Here is a 26,009-nt window from a genome sequence, read left to right as displayed (position 1 = left end):
CTCTTAGTCTAGTTTTTATGTCCCACCAATATATGGAATCATGTAGTTCTTGTTTTTTTCTGATTTACTTATTTCACTCTGTATAATGTTATCAAGATCGCACCATTTTTAATTTTTTTTTAATTTTTCTTTTTTTTTTTTTTTTTATCTTTCTTGAAGCTGGAAACAGGGAGAGACAGTCAGACAGACTCCCGCATGCGCCCGACCGGGATTCACCCGGCTCGCCCACCAGGGGCGACGCTCTGCCCACCAGGGGGCGATGCTCTGCCCCTCTGGGGTGTCGTTCTGCCGTGACCAGAGCCACTCTAGCACCTGGGGCAGAGGCCAAGGAGCCATCCCCAGCGCCCGGGCCATCTTTGCTCCAATGGAGCCTTGGCTGCGGGAGGGGAAGAGAGAGACAGAGAGGAAGGGGGGCGGGGGTAGAGAAGCAAATGGGCGCTTCTCCTATGTGCCCTGGCCGGGAATCGAACCCGGGTCCCCCGCATGCCAGGCTGACACTCTACCACTGAGCCAACCGGCCAGGGCCTATTTTGTTGTAAATGATCCGATGTCATCATTTCTTATGGCTGAGTAGTATTCCATAGTGTATATAAGCCACATCTTCTTTATCCAGTCTTCTATTGAAGGGCTTTTTGGTTGTTTCCATGTCTTGGCCACTGTGAACAATGCTGCAATGAACATGGGGCTACATGTATCTTTACGTATCAATGTTTCTGAGTTTTGGGGATATATGCCTAGTAGGGATTGCTGGGTCATAAGGTAGTTCTATTTGCAGTTTTTTAAGGAACCACCATACTTTCTTCTATAATGGTTGTACTACTTTACATTCCCACCAACAGTGAATGAGGGTTCCTTTTTCTCCACAGCCTCTCCAACATTTGCTATTACCTGTCTTGTTGATAATAGCTAATCTAACAGGTGTGAGGTGGTATCTCATTGTAGTTTTGATTTGCATTTCTCTAATAACTAATGAAGCTGAGCATCTTTTCATATATCTGTTGGCCATTTGTATTTCTTCCTGGGAGAAGTATCTGTTTATGTTCTCTTCTCATTTTTTATTGGATTGTTTGTTTGTTTGTTGTTGAGTTTTATGAGTTCTTTGTATATTTTGGATATTAGGCCCTTATCCGAGCTATTGTTTGAAAATATCATTTCCCATTTAGTTGGCTGTCTGTTTATTTTGTTGTCAGTTTCTCTTGCTGAGCAAAAACTTCTTAGTCTGATGTAGTCCCATTCATTTATCTTTGCCTTCACTTCTCTTCCTTTGGAGTCAAATTCATAAAATGCTCTTTAAAACCCAGGTCCATGAGTTTAGTACCTATGTCTTCTTCTATCACGGAGCTACGGAGTCCAAGTCCTCCTCAAAGGAGGTGTCACCGCCTCCACTGTCAGTCAGCATGGTTCACACGTGGAGCCGGAGACACTGCAGAGTCACTCGCGGCCACCGCCGCAGCTGATCCCAGGAACGAGCCTTCCAGTGTTATATAAGATACCCTGTTTTCATTATCGTGGCTAAATTTTATCAGTGTTTTGTATCCCCCCCAATCTAATGGATAAAAAATTGTAACTTACTGTTATTTTAAATTCTATTACTTTGTCTTGCTTTTTATGTATTTATCAACCATTTAGGCCTACTGTCATTCATTTTCTTTGATTAGTTTTATACTGGGATGTTTGTTCTTCTTCATCTAAAATAGCTATACTTATATTTTAGATACTCAAACTTTTGCATTTTATGTGTTTTTGGCAAATATGTATTCCTGTTACTAATATTTTCAACTTGTTCAAGTCTATGTCTTATGAAAATATTTTAAAATAATAATTTAATTAATTTTATCAACTTTTTTGTTGAATGTTTTGTGTCCTATTTAAAATGATCATAAGTACATATTCCTAAATATTTTTCTAAATGTTTAATAGTTTTGCTATTACCTTTGTTTCTATCTTTGATTCTTATTTTGTGAATTAGGATCTAGTATTATTCATTTCCTATTTTTAGTCAATATTTAGCACCCGTGGAACAGTTCATCTATCTCCTGTTTATCATCTGTCATATTTGCAGAGAGAAGTTGGGGTTTTGCAAGGCATTCCCTTTGTTTCCATTGCTCAGTCTCTGCGTATGCACCACTCTGACTTCATCACCATAGCATATCAACCCTTTGAGTAGTATGAACGTTCATGCACGTCCTCATGCCTCCTGACCATCCTGAGTACAATAGATTGATTTTAAACATGTGTAAGGCAACATGAAAAAAAAAAGGCAAATATATGTTTTCCTTGTTTCCATAATTTGGTTATCAAACAAACATGATTTTAAGTTAATAAAGCTCTAACTGGAACTGATTTCATTTTTTGAAGGAAAAAAAAAAAAAACTTACTCCAGGGGGTCAGCGAGCATGAAAAAACCTCACTACTCAAAGGTTCATAAATATTGACATATGTCAGGGCAAGACCTCATTCCTTGTCTGTTGTTCTTTAGAACCATCTTGGCTGTTCTTTATTGGCCCTTTGTTTCTCAATCTGATTTTAGTATCATCTTGTTAGTTTCTCTATAAGAGAACTATGTTGTGGTTTTGATTATGGTTACATTAAATTTATAGATCAACATGCAAATAATTTTCATCTTTAAATATTGAGTCATATTTATTATCAAGGTATATTTCTCCACTTTATCATGTTTTGTTTTGTTTTTGTTTTGTTTTGTTTTTTTAATTTTATTTATTCATTTTAGAAAGGAGAGAGAGAGGGAGAGAGAGAGAGAGAAGAGAGAGAGTGACAGAGAGAGAGAAGGGGGGAGGAGCAGGAAGCATCAACTCCCATATGTGCCTTGACCAGGCAAGCCCAGGGTTTCGAACCGGCGACCTCAGCATTTCCAGGTCGACACTTTATCCACTGCGCCACCACAGGTCAGGCCTCATGTTTTGTTTTATATATTTCAATAGCTTTATAATTTCCTTTGTAAAAGATTCTATCCTTTAAGTTAGTATTATTCCTGGTTTCTGTTGCTTAGATGGGATTATGATAAAAGTTTTTATAATGTATTTAATGTAATTTCATAATGTAGCGAAACATCTTTTTTAATGCCTTGGGGATATCATCACAAATATGAACTCTCATGTTGTAATTGATTTTGGTTGCATATCTTAAAAATATCTAATCTAACATAGTTCTAATGGTTGCCTGGAATTTGTTTTCCTAAGACAATGACTGGCAGGAATTAGGTTTTAGATTAGTATCTTTTTTCCTGCAAGTAGACTACATTGTGTGTATTTTCTAGACAATGACTCGAATACTAAAGAAACCCTCCCTTCTAAGTGATATTCCTTATCTTTATAAAATCATCCCTTGGCTGCATTTATAATCATCTGCCTTGATTTAGCATCTTTTTCAATATTTTTTGTCATTTCAGTTTTCCCTGTGGCCTCAGGGATAACTTTGATTAAGTATTTATTAGGCCATAGGGGTTTTGGAGATAGACATACATTAAGCAGTATTGACACTATTATTATTATCAACTAGCCTAGTACCTGACACATAATGGATACTCAGTATGAATATAATTCAACAAATATCAGTGGTGTTATTTTGGGAGTATTAAAGATAAGTTCTAAATATCACACTAGGCCATGTTTTATTTATAAACAACATTTTACTATTTTTCAGTTATTGGAATTCTAGAAAAAATAACAGTAAAAATTCCATCTTTAAATTATTTGTTTTAAAAGTCATATATAACAGATGCATTGATGGATCTGTTTTTTGTTTTTCAGTCGTATTTTATATGCTAATTTTATGTTTGGAGTAGCAATGGAGTTTGTAGATAGAATCAATCTGTCAACATAGGTGGGGAAATTGCCAGCCATTTCAGTCATTTTTAAGTCTTCTTCAAGGTGACTGCTAGAGTTACTGAGTATATAGTGAGCTACTGTATGCTTGATATCCCTGAGCTTGGCTTGCTCCAATGAGCAATATCACCCTGAATATTTGCCAACATATGCAGCCAAGCTGACCTAGATTTTCTGTGTGTCCCAGGAGAGTGAGCCCATTAGAAGTGAGACAAAAAAGGATACTTGATACCTTCCATGCTACAGACCTGCCCCTCTTTATTTTTGACTCTCCTCATCTGATGCACACAGTGTGGTGTCTATGGCTCACTGCCTCAGTGCCATTTCTAATTGCTGCCATTGCAGACCTCCAGTGTTCCCGTCTAGTGTCTTCTGCCTCCTTCCACTTCTGGCTCACTCCCCAGTTTTGCATGGAAGGGAAGACTTCACAAACAATTTCTGTCAACCAGAACATGACAGCCATTGAAAACCCATTGGGTTTAATCTTTAGGGTATCAGATCCTCTTAGAAATGTGTCTCTTTTCCTCAGCACTCAGGGAGGCTGCTTTTTACTTCTCAAATTGTTGACAGTGCAACCCTGCCTACTTTGGGGCCAGTGGTCATTAGAGAAACTTGAGATTCTGGGAGGCTGGGACCTGGATGACTAAATTTTACTGAGTGTGGATTTGAATGGCTTCTGCCCATGTTCTTATGGGCTATCTTGGAGGTTGAATAATTTTTCAGTGATCTAATAGCCAACTTTGGATGCAGAATACATTAATAAATAGTTTATAAAATTTATTATATCTCAGAAAGTGGGTACACATGTCTTCTTTTTTATCTGTTTCCTAGGGCCACTGTAATAAGGTAAAGTACCACAAACTGTGTCGCTTCAAACAACAGAAATGAATTCTGACAGTTCTGGAGGCTTGATGTCTAAAAGCAAGGTGTTCGCAAGGCCATTGTTTCTCTGAAACCTGGAGGAATCCTTCCTGTCCCCTTCCATGTTTCTGGTGGTTTGCTAGCATTCTCTGGTGTCCCCTGACTTGCAGTTTAGTTTCAGTATTTCAGTCTCTGCTTCTGTCCTCATATGGTGTTCTCCCTTTGAGTGTCTGTATCTGGTCTCCTCTCATAAGAATATGAGTCAAATTGAATCAGTGCACATCCTAACTCAGTATAACCTCATCCTAACTTGATTACATCTATACAGAGTATCTCCTTCCAAATAAAATCACAATCACAAGTGCTGGAGGTTAAGACTTTGATATATCTTTTGGGGGCTGGGGCACACTTGAACCCTTAACGCCATTTACCAATGGTGAGCATGATGGGATAGGGTTGGGAGATGTATTGTGTGGTTTTTGCTTTCATTAGGTGTGTGTGGAGGGGTTGTCAAGAAACAACTTTTTACTTTCCTAGACCATTCATTATCTTCTTACTCTCCAATTTCTGATGTACTCTCCCTTCATAATTTATAGTTGAAAAGTGGAAAGGGGTGTTTAAAAAAAATCAGTGTTTGAAGATACAATTTTAGTCTATGGGGAAATAGCCCAGCTCTTCCAAATGATTTATGCTTTGTTACTTAAACCTTTGTAATTTCTATAGGTGGTCGATTTCCCGTTTTTAGAAAATTGTCAAGTTTAAAGAAAAAATGAATAATGCTATGACATGTTTATTCTAAGATGTGAATAGGGCTGATTGTAAATATGTATTATGATAGTACTTGATCAAGTCTTCTATATTGATTTATCCTTTCTTTGTTATCTAGAATGGTGAATAAAATCAGATTTTATTTAATAGTGTTATACTATATGCATTAAATAGACTAATGTTTTTAAAAGGTTAGAAATGAATAAAATGCAGTTAACTTTAAAATTATACTCATTGAACTCAGTTTAATATTTAATTGATGATTTAAAAGACAGAATATTATTTGAAATAACTAGAGTTATGTAGCCCAGCTTTTCACAGCTAAGGGAAATGAAAAATAATTTAGACAAGTAGATCTTATATTGACCATGAAAAACTTACTCTAAGGGGGTGACTGGAAGAGAAGCATAGCCAGAACTTGGAGGCAGAAGGGTGTCATGATTTAGTAAAAGCTAAAAGGTTTTCCATGCCGCAGTACAGTAGTATAAACTAAAGCACTAAGAGGCTATGTCTGAATAACAGATAAGGTGTGGATAATTGGTGGAATTCTTTAAAACAGGGGTCCCCAAACTTTTTACACAGGGGGCCAGTTCACTGTCCCTCAGACTGTTGGAGGGCCGGACTCTAAAAAATACTATGAACAAATCCCTATGCACACTGCACATATCTTATTTTAAAGTAAAAAAACAAAACGGGAACAAATACAATATTTAAAATAAAGAACAAGTAAATTTAAATCAACAAACTGACCAGTATTTCAATGGGAACTATGGGCCTGCTTTTGGCTAATGAGATGGTCAATGTCCGGTTCCATATTTGTCACTGCTAGCCATAACAAGTGATATGATGCACTTCCAGGGCCGTGATGTGTGCATCCTGCATCACTGGAAGTAGTACTGTACGTGAGCAATGACGCACTTTGCGACGTCTCACTGACAACCAATGAAAGAGGTGCCCCTTCCGGAAGTGTGGTGGGGGCCGGATAAATGGCTTCAGAGGGCCGCATGCGACCCGCGTGCCGTAGTTTGGGGACCCCTGCTTTAAAACAACATATTAGAGTTCTTTGGTTTAATGTAAAAACATACTCTAATAATTATAATAGGTCTTGATTCTCATGATTTGACTAAGAACAGTTTTTGCTACTGAGCATAGGACAGAAAAAAGAATGTAAGCCTAGAACTTGGGGACAGACTGAGTACTCTTGTAAAGTTAGGATGGTGTGCTAAGATCTTTGTTAGGATAATGGCTTTGGAAATGATGAGAATTATGTAATTATTTAAAATACGAATGAGATCGAATTGGTAGTACTTTGACATGAATTTCATTTAGATGAAAACAGTGTCAGATCTTGAAATCACAATTATGTTGGTAGGATAGATTATTGCTGATATTATGTATAAGGTGCAAGTTAGAGACTCTCAGCCATAAAACCATTATTAGACTCTTACAAGAAAATATACTGCTACATGGGAGACTACTACTTCTGTGTCACCACCACTGTTGGTGTTACTACTTGGTACCATTTTGTATTGTTTACTATGGGCTAGCTACAGACTGGGCTAAGTTATTTATGCATGTTATCTTATTAATGGTTAAATTCATTCTATTCTGAATTCCAGACCTTTTCTATGAAAGGAACCTTTTAATGGTTCCTTTAATAGAGGTGCTAGGCATTAACCTGTCTCATATGTTTCTGTAACTGTCTTCATTTTGCTTTCATTTTAAATGTTTTACTAGGCATACTTTTTTTTCCTTTAACATATTAAAGATATTATCCACTGTCTTTTTGCTTCCATTTTTTAATTAAGAAGGATGCTGTCAATATGATTTGTTATGTTGTAGTTGTTCTGTCTTTCTAGCTAAATTTGACTTTTATTGTCTTCAGTTTTATTATAAAGTGATCAGGTGTGGACTTCTTTTTATTTATCTTGGTTGAGATGTATTAGGCTGTATGAATCAGAATATTCATGTATTTATTGAATTCTGGGATGTCCTCAGCCATGATCTCACAAAACTATCTCTTTTCCATCCAATATGACCTCTTCTTTGCAACTCTGATTGAACTATGTTAAAAAATTTCTCTAAATTCTCTATGCATGTATTTTTCTTATATTTAATTTCTTTTATTATATGGTCTTTTTGTTTTGGTTATTTTTTCAGCTGTCTTCCACTTCACTGGTTTTTTTTATTGTAGCTAATCTATTATTTAGTCCTTTGAGATTTAACTTTTGTTATTTTTTTCAGCACGAGAGAGAGAGAGAGAGAGAGAGAGACGAAAGAGAGAGAGACTGACAGGAAGGGAGAGAGATGAAAAGCATCAACTCATAGTTGAGGCACTTTAGCTGTTCATTGATTTTTTTCTCATACCTGCCTTGACTGGAGGTCTCCAGCTGAGTCTCTGACCCCTTACTCAAGCTAGTGAACTTGGGTTTCAAGCCAGTGACCTTTGGGCTCAAGGCAGTGACCCAAGGGTCATGTCTGTAATCCTTCTCAAGCTGGAGACCCCGTGCTCAAGCCAGTGACCTTGGGATGTTGAACCTGGGTCGATGCTCCATCCACTATGCCACTACTTGGTCAGGCTAATTTTTGTTATTTAAAAACATTATTTGGCTTAGAGCATCATCTTCTTAATACATGTTTTCAAATTTTTATTCTTGTTCTATAAATATTTTTAAATATTCAGTGTACATTTTATATATTCTAGTTTATTATCTGAAGTTAATTAATTTAATTATTAATTTTTTTAAGATCATTATTCTGCCACTTAACACATCCATAGGGTTTGATGTTTAAAATGTATACTCATCTTTTATGAAACTTTATTTGAAAGAGTCCAGTGCTTCCTTCAGAGAAATATTTGATATTGCTCTAACAGAGACCCCCAGACACCACTCATCTAAAACTATTTTTAAAATAATTTCTCTGATCTAATTTTCCAGTTTATGCAGGTAGTATAAATGAGTTTCCTTTAAATACATGATAAGAGCACTCTGGTTATTAAATATTATTATTACTTTAAAGGAAATCACCTGATCACTTTTTCTGAGCTGGTATAGACAAGTTTCTTTACCATTTTTGTTTCCCGAAGGACAGGGTTTTTTTAGTTAATATTGTCACTGATACAGCACTTAAGTAATCAGGTTTTATTTTGTGTGAACAACATTACATTTTCACTCCTTGTGTGGGTGAAGACAATCTTCTTTCCCATATGTGACCATTAAGATCTGGCTTCTTAACTATTGAGACTGCAGATAACTCAGTCAGAGCTTCAGAATCAGTTACAATTTTTATTTCAAGACTGCAATTTGGGGGGGACACACACGCACACACACAGGTTACACAAGAAAAAAATGTTGCAAGTGGGACTTAAGCTCTTTTCATTGATATGTTTTCAGAGACAAAACACAATTATTTTAAGAGTTTGTCCTACTGATAATCAATAGCTTGATACTGATTTTTTTACTTAATATTTTTCTAGAAGAAGAATATTAATACTATCAATATTTTTACTTTTAATAATACTATCAGTATTTTTTTATTTTCCATAGGTAAAAGAAAGTCTTACATTCTAATAAGCCTAAGAGTCAGAAGAGCCACAAATTTTAAATGAAGGTAGCTAGTAGATATCAAATTAACAGTGAAAAAGCTACATGTGTATTTTTTTTTTAGGAAGGTTGGAATTCAAATGGATTAAATCTGTCATGTGATAAAATATTACTTATCCTTTGTTGCTTCTTTTGGTTTATAATTATTGGGTATATATGTGCATAATTAGTAGATAGCAGACTAACCTTTGTGATTATTTATGACTTATTTGACTATATGATATGCTTGCTTTAACATGTATATATATATATATATATAAAATCTTCTCATGCACAATCAGCAGTCCTTTACAATGTCTGCAGTCTTGATGAAGAAATGTTGATTGGAGGAGGCATCACAATACAAAGCTTTATGCTCTAAGCCTAAAAGAAGTCATGTATTTTTGCTTACTCTTAGAGTATTGAGTATTTTCAGGTTCAAGAAATTTTCAGGTTTTTTTATTTAATTATTTTAGGGGGAGCAAGAGAGAGGAAGGAAGGGAGAAGAGAGAGAAGAAGCATAAACTTGTAGTTGCTTCATTTTAGTTGTTTATTGATTGCTTCTCAGCAGGCTCCAGAAGTTTCTAAAGTTGTCTCTATATCAGGGGAAAAAAAATTGGTATTGATCACATCGTAGCCACAATATTGTTAGTTGAATGTCTATGCATCAGGACACGCATAGTATTTAGATGTCTGATTATACGGTGAAGGATGAGGACTTTCCTCCTTTTATGTATTCTTACCCCTTTAAAATTAGAGTACATGAGGACAAGATTAGTGTCTAGATCAGGGGTCCCCAAACTTTTTACACAGGGGGCCAGTTCACTGTCCCTCAGACCGTTGGAGGGCCGGACTATAAAAAAAAACTATGAACAAATCCCTATGCACACTGCACGTATCTTATTTTAAAGTAAAAAAAAAAAAACACAGGAAGAAATACAATATTTAAAATAACAAGTAAATTTAAATCAACAAACTGACCAGTATTTCAATGGGAACTATGCTCCTCCACTGACCACCTATGAAAGAGGTGCCCCTTCCGGAAGTGCGGCAGGGGCCAGATAAATGGCCTCAGGGGGCCGCATGTGGCCCGCGGGCCGTAGTTTGGGGACCCCTAGTCTAGATTTAAACTGAAAGATCAGTTTCAAAATATTGTCACAACATACTTCTAGATGTGTATGTTTAGCATTGGTGTTATAACCAATTATTATTGTGATAACTATATATTTGTTACTGGTTTTTATTGTTTTGTTTGACATATAACCATGTGCATTATATTAGAAGTGGTTACAAAAATTTGTAGTTAGATTTTCTAGGTTAAAATCCTCATTCTATTACCTAAAGTTATTTTAGCCTTTGGTAAGTTCATTAATCTGTAGTTGACTCAGTTTCCTTACCTATTAAAAGGGAATAGTACCTACTTCACTGAATTTCCATAAGGATTAAATGAGAAAATGTAGTACTTAGAACAGTGTGTGACACTGAACAAGCATTAAATCAGATTAGCTTATTCTCATTATTACTATCATCATCCTTCTACTCATCATCATCACTAGGTTGTGTTTTAGATGATTTTACAAATAAACCCTTGGTATAGAACGTCAAGGTTCCTAAGATCACAGACTTTAAGTCCAGCAGCCTTAGACTTAAATGGTAGAGTTAAAGCCAACCTTGAAAAAAAATCAGGCCTGACCTGTGGTGGTGCAGTGGTTTGTAAAGCGTCGACCTGGAAATGCTGAGTTCACCGGTTCGAAACCCTGGGCTTGCCTGGTCAAGGCACATATGGGAGTTGATGCTTCCAGCTCCTCCCCTGTCTCTCTCTCCTCTCTCTCTCTCTCTTTCTCTTTCTCTCTCTCTGTCTTTCTCTCTCCTCTTTAAAATGAATAAGTAAAATAAAATAAAAAAAAGAAAAAAAATCAATAAGCCATACATTTTTTTTTAATCACTGAAATGGAGACAATGTTGTAGGTAAAGTACTCATCATTGTGCCTGGTGCATTTTATAAATAATAGCTGTTATTGTGTTTTGGATCATAGGATCCAAAATTGGAAAGGGTTCTTGAGAGCATTTAGTCATCTAAGTCTCTGGGGAAGGAGGAGATGAGCTAAAGGTAATCAGAAGTGAGGAAGTAACATTAATTACATTGAAGAGATCCACACAGAATAAGACAAGAGAGAGTTTTGTGATGCTGCCATTTTTGGAAGTGATCTCAAACTGCATCTGTTGATTATCGAAAATTATTAGATTTTGGGATTCTCAAGTGTAATTATGATGTGTAGCAGCACATGAAGCAGGAGAAGCCCTCAAGCTAAATTTTGTAAATGGTTCCATTGGCTGGTTTTCTCAGCTCTCCATGCCAAAGCCTTGACTGGAGTATTGAAATAGGGCACACTTGGTGGGAGCTTATGTGACAAGCGTGTGCATGCTGAGGTACTTATACCTGGAAAGACTCTTTAAGTCAGGATTGTGTGAAGATAACAAATGGATCTATTAAAAATTGTTGAACCCACAATTTGTCTTGATAATTAAATATACTTGACTCTCCTCTGTTTCCATGGGGCATTCTGTAAAGAATGAGTGATGGTTTCATCTGACCTCTTTTCGAATCTTAGTAACAAGTAACCAGGTGGTGACCTCTGAGTGTGCTTGGACTGAATTAACCTGGGCTGCCACTGTCTCCTGTCCAATGTGCCTGGGTGCCTACTTTTTACTTCATGAATTCTTACTTCATGAGTACTGTCTGGAGATGGCTTGAAAATGTACATTTTAAAGGAGAGTGGGGGAAGGTGGAGGAGGGTAGAGGGGGATAGATGATGACAGAGGGAGACTTGACTTAGGGTGGTGAACACACAATGCAATATACAGATGATGTATTGTAGAATTGTACACCTGAAACCTATATAATTTGATTAACCAATGTCACTCCAATAAATTTAATAAAAAAATTTAAAAATATTTGTATGTTAAGCCCAGGTAGTACTAGGTAACTTTTCAATTCTTTCGTACCTATGAGTACTTTGACATCTGTCTTTTCTTCTCCAAACTTTCCTTTAAACTCCTTTTGGTGTGGAGAACCACCTGCTGTTAAGAGTAAGAATTGAAAATCAACTTTTCTTCAGTGTTCCAAATTAGTTTCTATATTTAATACAGACACCTCCTAATGGTGCCCCAGGGCAATTGCTGTTCAGTCACTCCACCTCCTAGTATGTAAGTGATGTAAGAATTAAACAGCCGTGTGCACTTGCTTTAAAATTCCAGGTTAGTTTATTAATCATTATGCTGTCATAGAGTGGAATGCTAACAGCATGATTAGAATACTCTCTCTCCATAGGCAGACCTACCTGGGAGGTTAAATTAATATTCTCAATGTGAGTTTATTAATTTGTAGCAAGTAATATGTTTACTAAAGGACCGGCACTTACCTTTACTGGCAAGGGCATAGAGGATGATTTTTTAAGTTATTATAATTTTTCCACTTTAATTTAAAGGAAATAAGCATTAAGAAGCACAAAACGGGCCCGTCTTTGCTTCGGAGCAGCCTGCGAAAGGCTGGAAGACTGAGGCTGACACAGACCCTGAGGATGGGTCCAACTGGCTGGAGAGTGTCCAGAAAAGTCTGCAAACAGGGAAAGAGTGCACTTATCCTGCTGCTTTTCAGTTTAACAGTTGGATTCTTGCTTTAAATTGTTATGTTCTTTATAAGAAGTAATGTCTGGAGGTTGAAAAAAAATATTGGTCATATTACTTGGAAATTTAACTGCATACTTTTGAATATCTTTGTCCTAGGTTTCCTGACATTTTGGACACCCTCTATTATTTTCACAGAAACAGTGATTCACATTTCTTTTTTTTTTTTTTTGTGGCAGAGACAGAGAGAGTCAGAGAAAGGGACAGATACGAGCAGACAGACAGGAAGGGAGAGAGATGAGAAACATCAGTTCTTTGTTGTGGTTCCTTAGTTGTTCATTGGTTGATTTGTCACATGTGCCTTCACTGTGGGGCTACAGCAGACCAAGTAACCCCTTGCTCGAGCCAGTGACCTTGGGTCCAAGCTGGTGAGCTTTACTTAAACAAGATAAGCCCATGCTCAAACTGGCGACCTCGAGGTCTCGAACCTTGGTCCTCTGCATCCCAGTCTGATGCTCTATCCACTGTGCCACCGCCTGGTCAGGTGATTCATATTTCTTGTAGAATAGAAGATTAAAATTCACTGATTTGGCCCTGGCCAGTTGGCTCAGCGGTAGAGCATCGGCCTGGCGTGTGGAGGACCCGGGTTCGATTCCCGGCCAGGGCACATAGGAGAAGCGCCCATTTGCTTCTCCACCCCCCCCCCCTCCTTTCTCTCTGTCTCTCTCTTCCCCTCCCACAGCCGGGGCTCCATTGGAGCAAAGATGGCCCAGGCGCTGGGGATGGCTCCTTGGCCTCTGCCTCAGGCTCTAGAGTGGCTCTGGTCGCGGCAGAGCGACGCCCTGGAGGGGCAGAGCATCGCCCCCTGGTGGGTGTGCCAGGTGGATCCCGGTCGGGCGCATGCGGGAGTCTGTCTGGCTGTCTCTCCCGGTTTCCGGCTTCAGAAAGATACAGGAAAAAAAAAAATCACTGATTTTCTATAATCTTTATTATTTGTTTTTTATAATTTTTATCTATAATTGCGTCCAATTTTATGAAAGTGGTATGTTGAGATAGGGTTTCTTTCCTTTGGAAATCTTAAAGAAAATTGAATCACCCATGGGAAAGGGGTACTAAAACCTTCAGGTCCACTTTCACTTAAGTCTTGATGTCAAGAGAATAGTGAGACCCTGAAATCTCGCTGTTGACCTAGACCTGCCCAATGTGGGACCAAGGAACTAATTAAAGATGAGGTCTGTATTGTTCTGGGAGAATCTCCTCTATATTTTTTGTCCTTTATCAGTCTAACAGGGAACTAAGGGGAGGGTGTGGTCTTTGCCATCTCTCAGAGGCTAAGAGCTATCCAGTGGAGGAATACAGAAAGACAAATGTCATAAACCTTAAATGGCTTGCTCAAGGTCACCCAGCCAAGTAGAGGCAGAGGCCAGACCGGAAGCTGGGTCTGTGACTCTTTCGTTTGCTACAATTCACCACTGTCATTAATTTCTTTAGAAACCTTCTGTTTTTGATATGGTTTCATAAATTTACAACAAACTATTCCTAAGTTAGTCCATATAATTTAAACCTTTTTATACCAGTTTGGATATCTGGATACTCTGCTTATGTACAAATATATGTATAAGTTACTGTAATATTTGAAATTTGGCATTAAGTTAACTAAATACTTGCATTACTGATTTCATATTATCTAACATATAAATGCAAATAAAAACATATAAGAAGCATTTAAAAAGGCACATTATATAAACTGAACCATATAAGCTTCAGGTAAATAAATTATGATTGAAATTGCTCTACTGTGAAATGGAAAGTCAGCTTCTTCTAAAGTAGTCTTTGGTTAAACGAAAATGCAGGAAAAATTCTCATATGAGAAAAATGAATTTAAGAAAGAAGACACTTCGACATATTTTTAAATGAAACAAAACAAAAAAATGTGCCAACTAATTGGTATTATGAACCTGGTAAATGGTGCCATAAAATTACAGCTCAATAAAATTATATTTTAAAATACAAAATGGACAAAACTGATTTTTTTTCACTAATTTGAGGATTAAAAAAACCAGAATGATCAGAGTTTTGTATTTGAATGGCATTGTAGCTTTACTTTCTTTCAATAGGCTTTCTTTAATTATATATTTGAAATAGTATACTTATTTCAGAAACTATTACTGCACAATGAAATTTACATGTTGGTCAATTTTTTTTAGTTTTATAAAAATGCTAAATGACACTGAGTTCTTCCTTAATCTTCTATACTCGACTTTTTCTCTTAAGCTTAGCATATTACTGTTTAATATTTCCAAGGTTATAATATTCCACTCTATTTGAACCCAAGGCAATAATCACCTTTTTATGCAATGTGGCTCTTGCTAGATTTAACTGATCTTTGTGAAGATTTCATTTGTGAATTATGTCATATTGCAGCTTGATAATTTTTCTGGGTACAACAATACAAAATTACCTTATACCCTCTTTTTCCAACCTAGGAAAAGGCTACAGCTGAACTAATTAAAATCCATACGCTTAATGATCTGTACCTTCTACAAGGTGGTGTGTTACTGTCTCTAACAAAGTTTAATAGCTCATAACATTCAATACACTTAATCATCAGTTACTGACATTTGTAATGTTTTTGCATACTGAACAGATCTTGATATGGGGAAAACTGCATTGGGATATGTTCAGTTACCCACCCAGAAAACTGAGTCTGACCAAACAAGAATGTTCCTTTGTCTTTAGAGCTGCACCAGCCACTGAGACAGGGCTGGAACAAGGTCATGTGGTTATTTGGGGACTTTATTAAGTGCGGAGGAAGTTTTGATTTGCTGGTGCCACATGATGCTTTGTTGGTCCCACAGACACTCTGGGGCTTTGGCCAGAGCACCGAATTGGGATATTAGGACGGGAATGCTGGCCTCATCTTCCTGCCTGATCTCCAGCAAGTCATTCTCCACTTGGCTTCTGTCTTTACCTGTAAGATGAGAGTGAGGTGTTGAATGGTGCATGAAGAAGGCCCACCCAGATCAGAAATGTTCCAGTCTCGCAATCACTTCAGAGATAGTGGACCCATTAGCCTTCTCTCATTTTTCATATCATGTCTCATTTGCTCAGAGAGCTCCTTGACAAACATGAAGTTAAAGAGTCCTCTACCAAGGACTACTCTTGGTGGGAAGACAAAGGAAAAAGCAACATTCTTATTTTATAATATATATTTACATTGATGTGGTTGCACGATACTTGCTTTAAAAAAAAAAAAAACCCTATAAGGCTTTCTTTTGAATTTCACATATTTAGGCCACAGATTATCTTGCTTTATAGTAACAGAAGCATCTGAACTATTCAGTGCTGAAATGAGAGAGTCTGCAGGAGGTGGCTTATTTAATGCAGATTTTACTTGATTAAATACACGATTTCATCATCCCTGAGGCTCTGAAAAATTGTGATTGTCAACCTTTTCCACTAATCATGATTTTGAGTCCTAACCACCTTAGGGTGAAATGCATACATTGCTCCCTCCAATTCTTGATTCTTTCCAAAAAAGTTTGAACAGTTTTTTGTTGTTGACAGCAGATGCCCATGTGAGCAAAACTAAGGAGGAACTTCTACCAGCACTTGCCTTTCTCAATGTTACAGCTTCCTAGCTGCTTGCTGAATTCTCAAGTTTAACTGAAAAAGAAATAAAAAAGGAAGAATATGTTCAAATTATTATTTCATTAGGCAGTGTATAGCATTCAGGATTTCTTTTGTCCTTTCTCTTTGCTTTAGCATTAAATTGATATGTTTCAAAATGTAAGGTTCCAGGTAGGCTTTCCTTTGCTTTTTCCAATAGTTATTGAGTGAATGTACCATGTCAAATATATGTTAAGTACTAAAAATGTAGAAATCAATATGCTGCAATTATGATCCCCACTCTGACCAAGCTTACAGCCTTGGGAAAGGGGTGAAAACTCAAAAGTATATAGGTACAGACAGTAATAAATCAGTCCTGATAGGCAATAAAGAGTGGTGGAGCCTGAGAATAACTGGAGAAATGTCTTTGTTTAATCCTCCCTTTCCATCCTTCCTTCCTCCTTCCCTTCCCTCCCCTCCCCTCCACTCCCATCCCCTCCCCTCCCCTTCCTCCCTCCCTCCCTCCCTTCCCCTCCCCTCTCTCCCTCCTTTCCTTCTTTTCTTCCCTCCTTCCCTACTTCTTTTCACCCTTGCTTCCTCTCTCTCTTCTTCCTTTACAATACTCCACTAACTAAAGAAAATAGTGTACAAGTCTTCAACTAATAATATAGGCCCAGATAGAGATATGTAAACAAATAATTTTAATACAGTAGGCAGAATTTTAAAGTATTTCTAAAGCACTGTTGTTAAGAGCATAGACCCTAGAGCCAGATTGGCTTAGAATTCTGGCCCCACCACTTACCAGCTGTTTGACCTTAGCTAAGTAATCTTCCCTTTCTCTTTTTTGTTTCCTTTGGTATAAATGATGACAATGTAAATTATTTACTTCATTGAGCAGTGATTGAATTAAACCATGTTAAGCATTTGGAAAAACCTGGGCTTACTGTAAGCTTCAAATAAAAGAGAACTGTACTTATTAGGAATGAGATCAGAGAACACATATTGATATATGAACTCCAAATAGACACAACCTAATAGACTCTTGAAATGGAAGGAATCTTGAATTACTTTGTGCGGGCATCATCTTATTGCTGCTGTAACCATTCCCAAAGAGGATATTCCTCAGTGTTTGCTCATGCAGTGAGTTCAGAGGTCCTTGGCTAAATCAGCACCTGCTCATGTCATCCTTTCCTATACATCACCCAACTCTGCATGATCCTTATCGAAGGAACGGTCAACTCTGTCTTCTAAAAAGGAACCAAGAGGCATGGTGTAGTGTGTCAAGATTGCCTCTGATAGCATTGTAACTTCCATGGCATTTTCCACATTGACTATTTATTTAACATTTCAGTTTGTTTATCTCAAATGAAGATAAAAATTTCATACTGTGCTTTGAAATTAGCTAATCAGAGCAGTAAGTGGCTTTCAAGCATTGCATTGCTTTACAGACTCCACAACATAATCAGAATGATGAAGCGTTCAGGAGATGTCCACTGTATACTCAGTCACCATCCTACAAATCAGTTATGTTTATTCCATGATGGCTTTGTGAGCATATGACTCAGTGATGGTGCACAGTGCAGGGAACGGAAACGGCCAGAGCTTTGCGAAGCTGTGGTCAGGTGTTACAGCTCACTCATCTTGCTTGCTTCTCTGAAAACATTGCATTTTGCTGCACTGCTCTACTCTACAGGATCCATTTCTCAGTGTCCTTTAAGATTTGCACCTTGAGGAAAATATATGTGAAAAAGGGTCTGAGGCAGGAGTAGGTTATTGTGAAAAGGAAACAAACCTTCACTAAGATGATTAGAACTTTTTGCTCTTTTTCCCTCATCTGCTCTAAGAATTCTGTAATGAGGAAAATTGCAAGAACATGAACTATTATATACCAGATAATTTATATAATTAGACAAAGGAAAATGTATATAGACAAAGGAGAATTTGCAGTTATATTATTACATATTATAACTACTGGTTAGAAATATATGCATACAGAACTTTCTAGAAGGTCATCAAATGTTCTCCAGTAGTTAGCCGTCTCTGGTTATTGGAATGGTGTACGCTAGTTTGGTTCTTTTTAGTTGTCTGTACTTTTCAGTTCTTAAATGGCACAATCTTTATTTTATAATAAAAATGTTGACAGTGTAAATTACCACACAACAGATGATTAGTGTCTTGTCATTTCTCTACTTGGCTTTCTGTGTCTGACTCTACTCCTGTTCTGGTTGCTTCATTACATTTGCTCTGCAGCTTGCATTTTTCTTCATTTTCTTCCTCACTGTAGTTTCTCCTCATTTGACTCTAGGGGACGAGCCCAGTGCTTGCCATTGCTGAAAGCATGCAAAGGCAGGACAAATTCAATTCTCATTAACGTCTTGGACCATTAACTTTCCGAGTTTTCCATTCCTTCATTCTTTCTTCTCTGAACCCTAGCTTTTCACCAGACCTTTCTCCTTGCTTCTCACAGCTTTCCAATAGTTTATTTATCAAGTACTGAAAGAGTGCTTACCTTGAATGCAGGGTCACCCTTCAAAGGATGAGACACATGGCATTCATGCTGTTGGTTCATGATCTGCTTTCTGAATGACTTGTCTGCTCCTGAGACTCTGTCCTCTGCATGTCACCATTCTCTTCTATTTATTATTACTTTCCCTGCTTTATTCCACATTTGAGTTGATATTATCTCAAGCTTATGCACAGTTATTTATTCATCTGAATGCCTTTAGGTTAGCATATGAATCAGAACAAACACTGATTAGGAAACCAAGCACTAGCACCATACTTGGGGTGAGGGGAGTTGTATAATCTGACTTAAAGCAATAAGCACCTTTTGGGTAGATGTTTTACTGCTTCTAAATTATTGTGTGCACAGCAAGTGGAATCAACCAAAATAGCAATGGCATTAATAATAATAATGAATAAGCCCACTGTGAGGAAGACTTGTGTTGTGTTCTTTGAATGCATCATCTCTAACCTTTATCCCTAAATCACAGTCCACATGGCAACCATCATCATTTTCACCCCTTACTTACAGTGGAGGGGATTGAAACACAAAGGTTGATTCATCACCAAGCTCACATATTTAGTAATGATTGAGGTGGAGTTGGGATGTGATCCTATGTCTTTGTGACTTTAACAATTTATTCTTTTTAAATCCATGAGTGAATATGTATACAGCTTTTAAAATAATACTTATGTTATAAATCTTTATATAGAAGCACTACATACATATCAAGTATTATTTCTCTTCAGTCACTTAGTTGGAAATTTTAATTTTTTTTTCTTTCCAGCAGAGGGAAATAGTTTGAGGAGCTCAAAGGCTTTACCGTAGAAAGTGCTCTGTGCTAAATAAAACCACATATATATGGTCAAATAATCTTTGATAAAGGGGCCAACAACATACAATGGAGAAAAGAAAGCCTCTTCAACAAATGGTGTTGGGAAAACTGGAAAGCCACATGCAAAAGAATGAAACTCGACTATAGCCTGTCCCCGTGTACTAAAATTAATTCAAAATGGATCAAAGACCTAAATATAAGACCTGAAACAATAAAGTACATAGAAGAAGACATAGGTACTAAAATCATGGACCTGGGTTTTAAAGAACATTTTATGAACTTGACTCCAATGGCAAGAGAAGTGAAGGCAAAGATAAATGAATGGGACTACATCAGAATTAAAAGTTTTTGCTCAGCAAGAGAAACTGATATCAAAATAAACAGACAGCCAACTAAATGGGAAATGATATTTTCAAACAACAGCTCAGATAAGGGCCTAATATCCAAAATTTACAAAGAACTCATAAAACTCAACAACAAACAAACAAACAATCCCATAAAAAAATGGGAAGAGGACATGAACAGACACTTCTCCCAGGAAGAGATACAAATGGCCAACAGATATATGAAAAGATGCTCAGCTTCATTAGTTATTAGAGAAATGCAAATCAAAACTACAATGAGATACCACCTCACCCCTGTTAGATTAGCTATTATCAACAAGATGGGTAATAGCAAATGTTGGAGAGGCTGTGGAGAAAAAGGAACCCTCATTCACTGTTGGTGGGACTGTAAAGTAGTACAACCATTATGGAGGAAAGTATGGTGGTTCCTCAAAAAACTGCAAATAGAACTACCTTATGACCCAGCAATCCCTCTACTGGGTATATACCCCAAAACCTCAGAAACATTGATACGTGAAGACACATGTAGCCCCATGTTCATTGCAGCACTGTTCACAGTGGCCAAGACACGGAAACAACCAAAAAGCCCTTCAATAGAAGACTGGATAAAGAAGATGTGGCACATATACACTATGGAATACTACTCAGCCATAAGAAATGATGACATCAGATCATTTACAGCAAAATGGTGGGATCTTGATAACATTATAAGGAGTGAAATAAGCAAATCAGAAAAAAACAAGAACTACATGATTCCATACATTGGTGGAACATAAAAATGAGACTAAGAGACATGGACAAGAGTGTGGTGGTTACCAGGGGTGGGGGGAGGGAGGGCATGGGAGGGAGGGAGGGAGAGAGTTAGGGGGAGGGGGAGAGGCACAGAGAACTAGATAGAGGGTGGCGGAGGACAATCTGACTTTGGGCGAGGGGTACGCAACATAATTTAATGACAAAATAACCTAGACATGTTTTCTTTGAATATATGTACCCTGATTTATTAATGTCATCCCATTACCATTAATAAAAATTTATTTAAAAAAAAAAAAAAAAAGAAAGTGCTCTGTGCTGAGTCTATAATAAAGTACAGGAGATTGAATGCAATCGTATCAATAAAAGAAACAGGCAGATCTGTTATTCCCCCTTGTGGCTCCTTTCCCTCTCCTATACATGCGTGCTATTTCTTAGCTAAAGGGTTAGTATTATAGAAAAAGCAGTTCCCTGGGGGGAAAATTTTTATCCTGATAAACTCACTTGTCATTTTGGAATATAGATTTCCATTTTAATTCAATAATCCTAACACTATAAGGATATAAAATGCATTAAAGTTATAACTAACTTTGGATTATCATTTCTTTTAAGTCTTTAATAACATGAATCATTTATCTCTGATTAAAATGAGTTTTTAGTTTAAGTTTTAATTGGATTAAATCATCTATCTTAGAAAAATCTCAGAATTTAACATGACATTTCCCTTTGCAGAGTCACACTTACTGATGTGGGTCTCTCTCCCTCTCTTTCTGTCTCTTTCATGTGTATCTCCTGAACTTCTCCCAGGGTTGCCCGCTATAAGCCACAAGTCTAGAGCTCTACACTGATATGTGGCACCCATTGGCTTTGAAGAGCCATTATACTGACCTTCTGTATGAAAGCTTGAACTTGAAAACTGCTTTGATTAGGCATGGCTCCTCCGCATGCTGGGAAGGGTGCCTGTGTTCCGAGTCGCCCCATCTGGGTGCCACTACTCTTACCTAAGCGATGGCTCATAGCAGTTTAATCTGCAGAACTGGGGATCAACCCTGTCACTCCCTAACTTCATGGGCAGAACAAATCTCTCCTTTCCTTGAATCAATGTGTCCTTTCCACTCATTAATTTTTCTGAGTAACCCGCCAAATATTTTGTGAGATTTGCCTTGGTGTATAATGTTCTCCTTAGCCACACTCTACAGAGTTGGAATGGGGTAGCCTTCTTCTCCAAACCACATAGCTATTGGCTAATGACACTTTTTGGGGGAGCTAGGGAGAAGGAGAGTTATATAAGCCTGTGGCAGGGGTGGGAACTTGGATTGAATATGATATATCTCCTAACTACTAGCCTTTATTTTAAAATTCATTTTGTCCTCTAGGTACAGAATTCACCATTGTGCCAGGATGGTAATGGATTTTTAAGTTCCTCGCCATTATTTGTTTTACACTGCTCATAAGAATTAGGGGATCAGGGAGTGTGCAGATACTCCAGTACTTTCAGCCTTTTGTATAGTGCATTTTCACCAATGAAATAAAAGCTGGTTTTGTATCTCATTTGTATAATTGAACAACTTTCTTTGACTTGTTTGCTTTTCTGATGTTCTTGTTAAAAAAAATAATAAAATGCCTCTTTTTTTTTAATCGCTTCATATTCATTTTGAGATATCCTCTAATTTTTATGAGCAGTATATATCAAGCTATTTGTTGGTGTGTAGGCATAACAAATAAGCTGGTTAGCGATAGAATATACTTAGAATGGTAGTCTCTTTTGAAAATCTGACAGGACAATTATTTCCTTATCTGCCCATATTTCCCAAGTATAAAGAGGTATTACTGCAAGAGTTTAAGTAACTATCACACTAATTGAGCAAATTACCTTATATTCTGATCTGCCTGTAAAATGGAAAGAGATTTTTCTCCCCTTGTATCTTAGGATAAATTACGGAACACCCAGTCTTTCAATGATATAATTGGCTTTATTTAAATGAACTAGGTTTTCATTAACAGATGAGAAGTAATAATGTCTGTGAAGAAATTTCACCCTAAATGAAATAACCTGTCATGTTAACTCTGATCTTCTATTTTACTGAAGCTTGTATGCCACGTGTGTCCTCTGCTTTGCGAAGAGTCATCAGGCTTCCCCCAGTCCTCTCTGCCCCAGGTGGATATCTACCCTTTGACACGGGACCAGTTTCACCCTAGCTCATGATCTCCCCTTGCTCCCAGTCCTGGGTCTCCTTGTGCATATATGTACTCGTCAGTGGTATTGTGTCAGTGTTCACCAGCAACTCCATTTCTCTCTCTCTCTGTTCTCCACATCTAATCCATCCCTAGATGGGCTGCTTCTCTGACACAGATCTCAGTAATATTCCCTTTCTCTCCATATCACACTCCTTTCTCCTGGCCCCCTCACTACTGCTCTCTCAGATTACAACTGCCTGTGCTCTGTTACCTGGTTTCACTGCCCTCTTCTTGTCCTTTCCAGTTTCCTTTATGTAATGTGGCCAGGCTAAACATCTTTTAATGTCACTTCCGTCCCTGCTGAGGACACAGTCCAAATCTCCTCCTCAGCACTGCAGGCACTGGCACTGCCCTTCCCCCTGCCCTCCCTCACTGTGCCTTCCCTGTGACCGCAGTGCCCTACCCTCGGTGCCCAGTCCAGGTTGGGAGCCTCGCACCCTGCTCATCTAAGGTGCCTTCCCACCTGTCTTCCTGGTACACCTCTTAGTTCTTTCCAGCTCACCGAAGTCGACAGCTTCACCCCAGACTTGCACTAAATGAGTAAATTACTCCCTTCTCTCTTTGCCTACATTCTTAATCATATGTCTGTTACAGCATGTGATTGATCGCAGCATTATGAGTGTGAATTTATAACCCGTTTCCCTGTAAGACTGTGAACTCCTTGAGACCAGGGCATTCTCACTCGCCTTTGTAATTCCAGATTCTAGTAGAGAATCTGACACAGGCATGTGCTTTAACAGACATTTGTCAGCTTGGTTGAATTGCCTTAAAAAATGTTCTCTATATTAGCACATAAGTTCCTAACAGAGTACAAAAGGCTAGATTAGGGCATCTCTATGGTCTGTTACGGTCTCACTCGATGAAAAGTACAGTGTTAATGAGGCCAAAGTCTTAAGTTTCATTCCTTTGTGTCAACTCTGTACCTAAACTGTCAGTAACCTCAACTGTTTGTCTAGTAAATATCATTGGTTCCAAGAGAAATGAAGAGTGACAATGATTAAGCTAAGGGAAAATTCATCTCAACTCTTAGACAAATTGAGTTAAATATATTCCTTATCGATGCTAAATGCATAATTTTATACTCACTGTGGAAGGGGCGCATTGTTTTGTCCACAGCACCAGTCCATGTGCACTGACGTGCTTGACTGGAAAGGTTTTGCAGTCCTGGAAGTGGCGGAAGCACTCCCTAGTTATGGTAGTTTTGCCATGAGAAGAATAATCGTCTATCCACAGATCTTCAGGGTTGCCAGCCTCTGAGCCTCCCGCCCACCCACGTCTCCGTGTTGTCTTCCAGGTGAGACCATGCGCATCGCCTCTTCGGAGTTTGCTGACGACCCGTGCTCATCGGTGAAGCGCGGCACCATGGTGCGGGCGGCAAGGGCTTTGCTCTCAGCTGTAACACGGTTACTCATCCTAGCGGACATGGCGGATGTCATGAGACTTTTATCTCATCTGAAAATTGTACGTATGTAGAATTTACTGAAACTTGCTTTATGCGGGTGGCAGTATTGACCAGGTGTATTACAGCACTGAACTGTACGAAAGATGCTCCCCTGCTCACTAGATAACTTGGTCACTTATCCATGAGGTATACCCCCACATTTTTCTAATACTAAAATTATATTCAATAATATATTGGAAAAGTTATAGAAGATGCAGTTGAATTGTTTTCATTCCAAAGACAGAGATTAGATTTCCCCCTTAACTTTCCTGAGTACAAAGCTGCACTCATTTCGGCTGCGGAGGCTGCGGCTGAGCATGGTGCACCTGCCTTGGCCCTGTCTTAGATTCAGAGCAGTTCTGGCCCATGTGGTAGTTTTTACTAGGCCAGCTCTTCTGGTTTGCTGGTCAAATACCTCCCTTTGCCCATCTTAATATGGATCACATGTTGAGTATATTTTGTCATCTTCCCAGTCTTGCCCTTACTTAGATGTGTGGACTTTGAGCCTATCGGAGCCTGGCAATAAAAGGGACCCCCTGCACACCTCCCATAACTAGAATCAATCTTGTCACACCGCACCTAACATCTGTCATTCCTGGGTTGGGTCTGTGGGCATATACGTACCCCACCAACCTATAGAACAACATTATATGCACCGTGCTTGCCATGGCCCCTTGGCTCCTTTTAACTATTCTGTTTCCTAATGAAGAGCGGAGCCCTACTCTGTTTCCAGATTTACTGGACCAGGGCCAAGGTGAACTTCTCAGTCTTTGACAGCTGGGCCTTCCTTTGTTTTTCTCATCACTGGCTTGTACTGAATTGCAATCAAGACGGCTCAACCGGTTGAACTAAGATAAACTTAAGTACCTAGGAATATGACTTCTGCATAGAGAGTCTCATTTCTAGCCGTCCGTCAGTCTTTCCCCTGCACAGTTGGTACCAACCCTGGACTGATCTCAGGCCGTAGATGACGGATGAGAACCATGCACTTCCCTTTTTGGAGAACCAACATGTAGCTGACTTAGTTCCCCTACTCTTGCCATGCCTGTCATATCACTTTCCCTCTGACTAACCCTCAGCCCTCATTTTCTTTGACTGTGGAATGCACAATAAGGGGGCTGGTGAGAGGGGAAATGAATGACGACAGCCTACTGTCCCCTCATCTGCCACCTCAAATTTATTCAGTAATTTTCAAAGGAATATCCCAAATCATTTTCTGTCAAAAAACCTAGGGCCAGGTCTTTTATCTGAGTTCACCCCAATAAAGCAGCCAGGATTTCTAAGTTATATATAAACTCTGCAACAAGATGAAAAAACTTCAGATTTCAGCATCTTCAGCCTGAGTTCCATGTTCCTAAGCCACAGATCGCTTTATGGTTCCTATTCCAGGGGCCTGAGGAGTGAAGTGACATATAGCAGAACTTGCTTGGGAGTTTTTCTCAGAATAGTCTTAGAAGAGTCCCTCATGAGCCAGGGAGGTTGATTGCAAATAGGCTGAGTCGAGCACTATGAGAGGCTTTACATTATGATGAGTCATTTTGCCACTGGAGTAAGATTGCCTAGGTTTATCTTGATTTGATGTCCACTTGCTTGCCAGCCGTGTT

General features: G+C 38.3%; 1 protein-coding gene across 4 annotated transcripts in view; it reads left to right on the top strand.

Moving 5' to 3' along the window:
• The window catches only part of CTNNA2 (catenin alpha 2), a 1,254,514-nt gene that overhangs the window by 365,745 nt on the left and 862,760 nt on the right, over positions 1 to 26,009 (top strand). For all 4 annotated transcript variants that reach the window (XM_066267520.1, XM_066267518.1, XM_066267521.1 and 1 more), the window contains one exon: positions 24,259 to 24,425. In XM_066267520.1, the coding sequence (XP_066123617.1) occupies positions 24,259 to 24,425 (167 nt within the window). The remainder of the gene's footprint in view (positions 1 to 24,258; positions 24,426 to 26,009) is intronic.

The sequence above is a fragment of the Saccopteryx bilineata genome, chromosome 3 (genome assembly GCF_036850765.1).
Source record: "Saccopteryx bilineata isolate mSacBil1 chromosome 3, mSacBil1_pri_phased_curated, whole genome shotgun sequence".
Classification (NCBI taxonomy): domain Eukaryota; kingdom Metazoa; phylum Chordata; class Mammalia; order Chiroptera; family Emballonuridae; genus Saccopteryx; species Saccopteryx bilineata.
The sequence above is the reverse complement of the archived record's forward strand: the minus strand, read 5'-3'. Positions and strand labels throughout refer to the sequence as shown.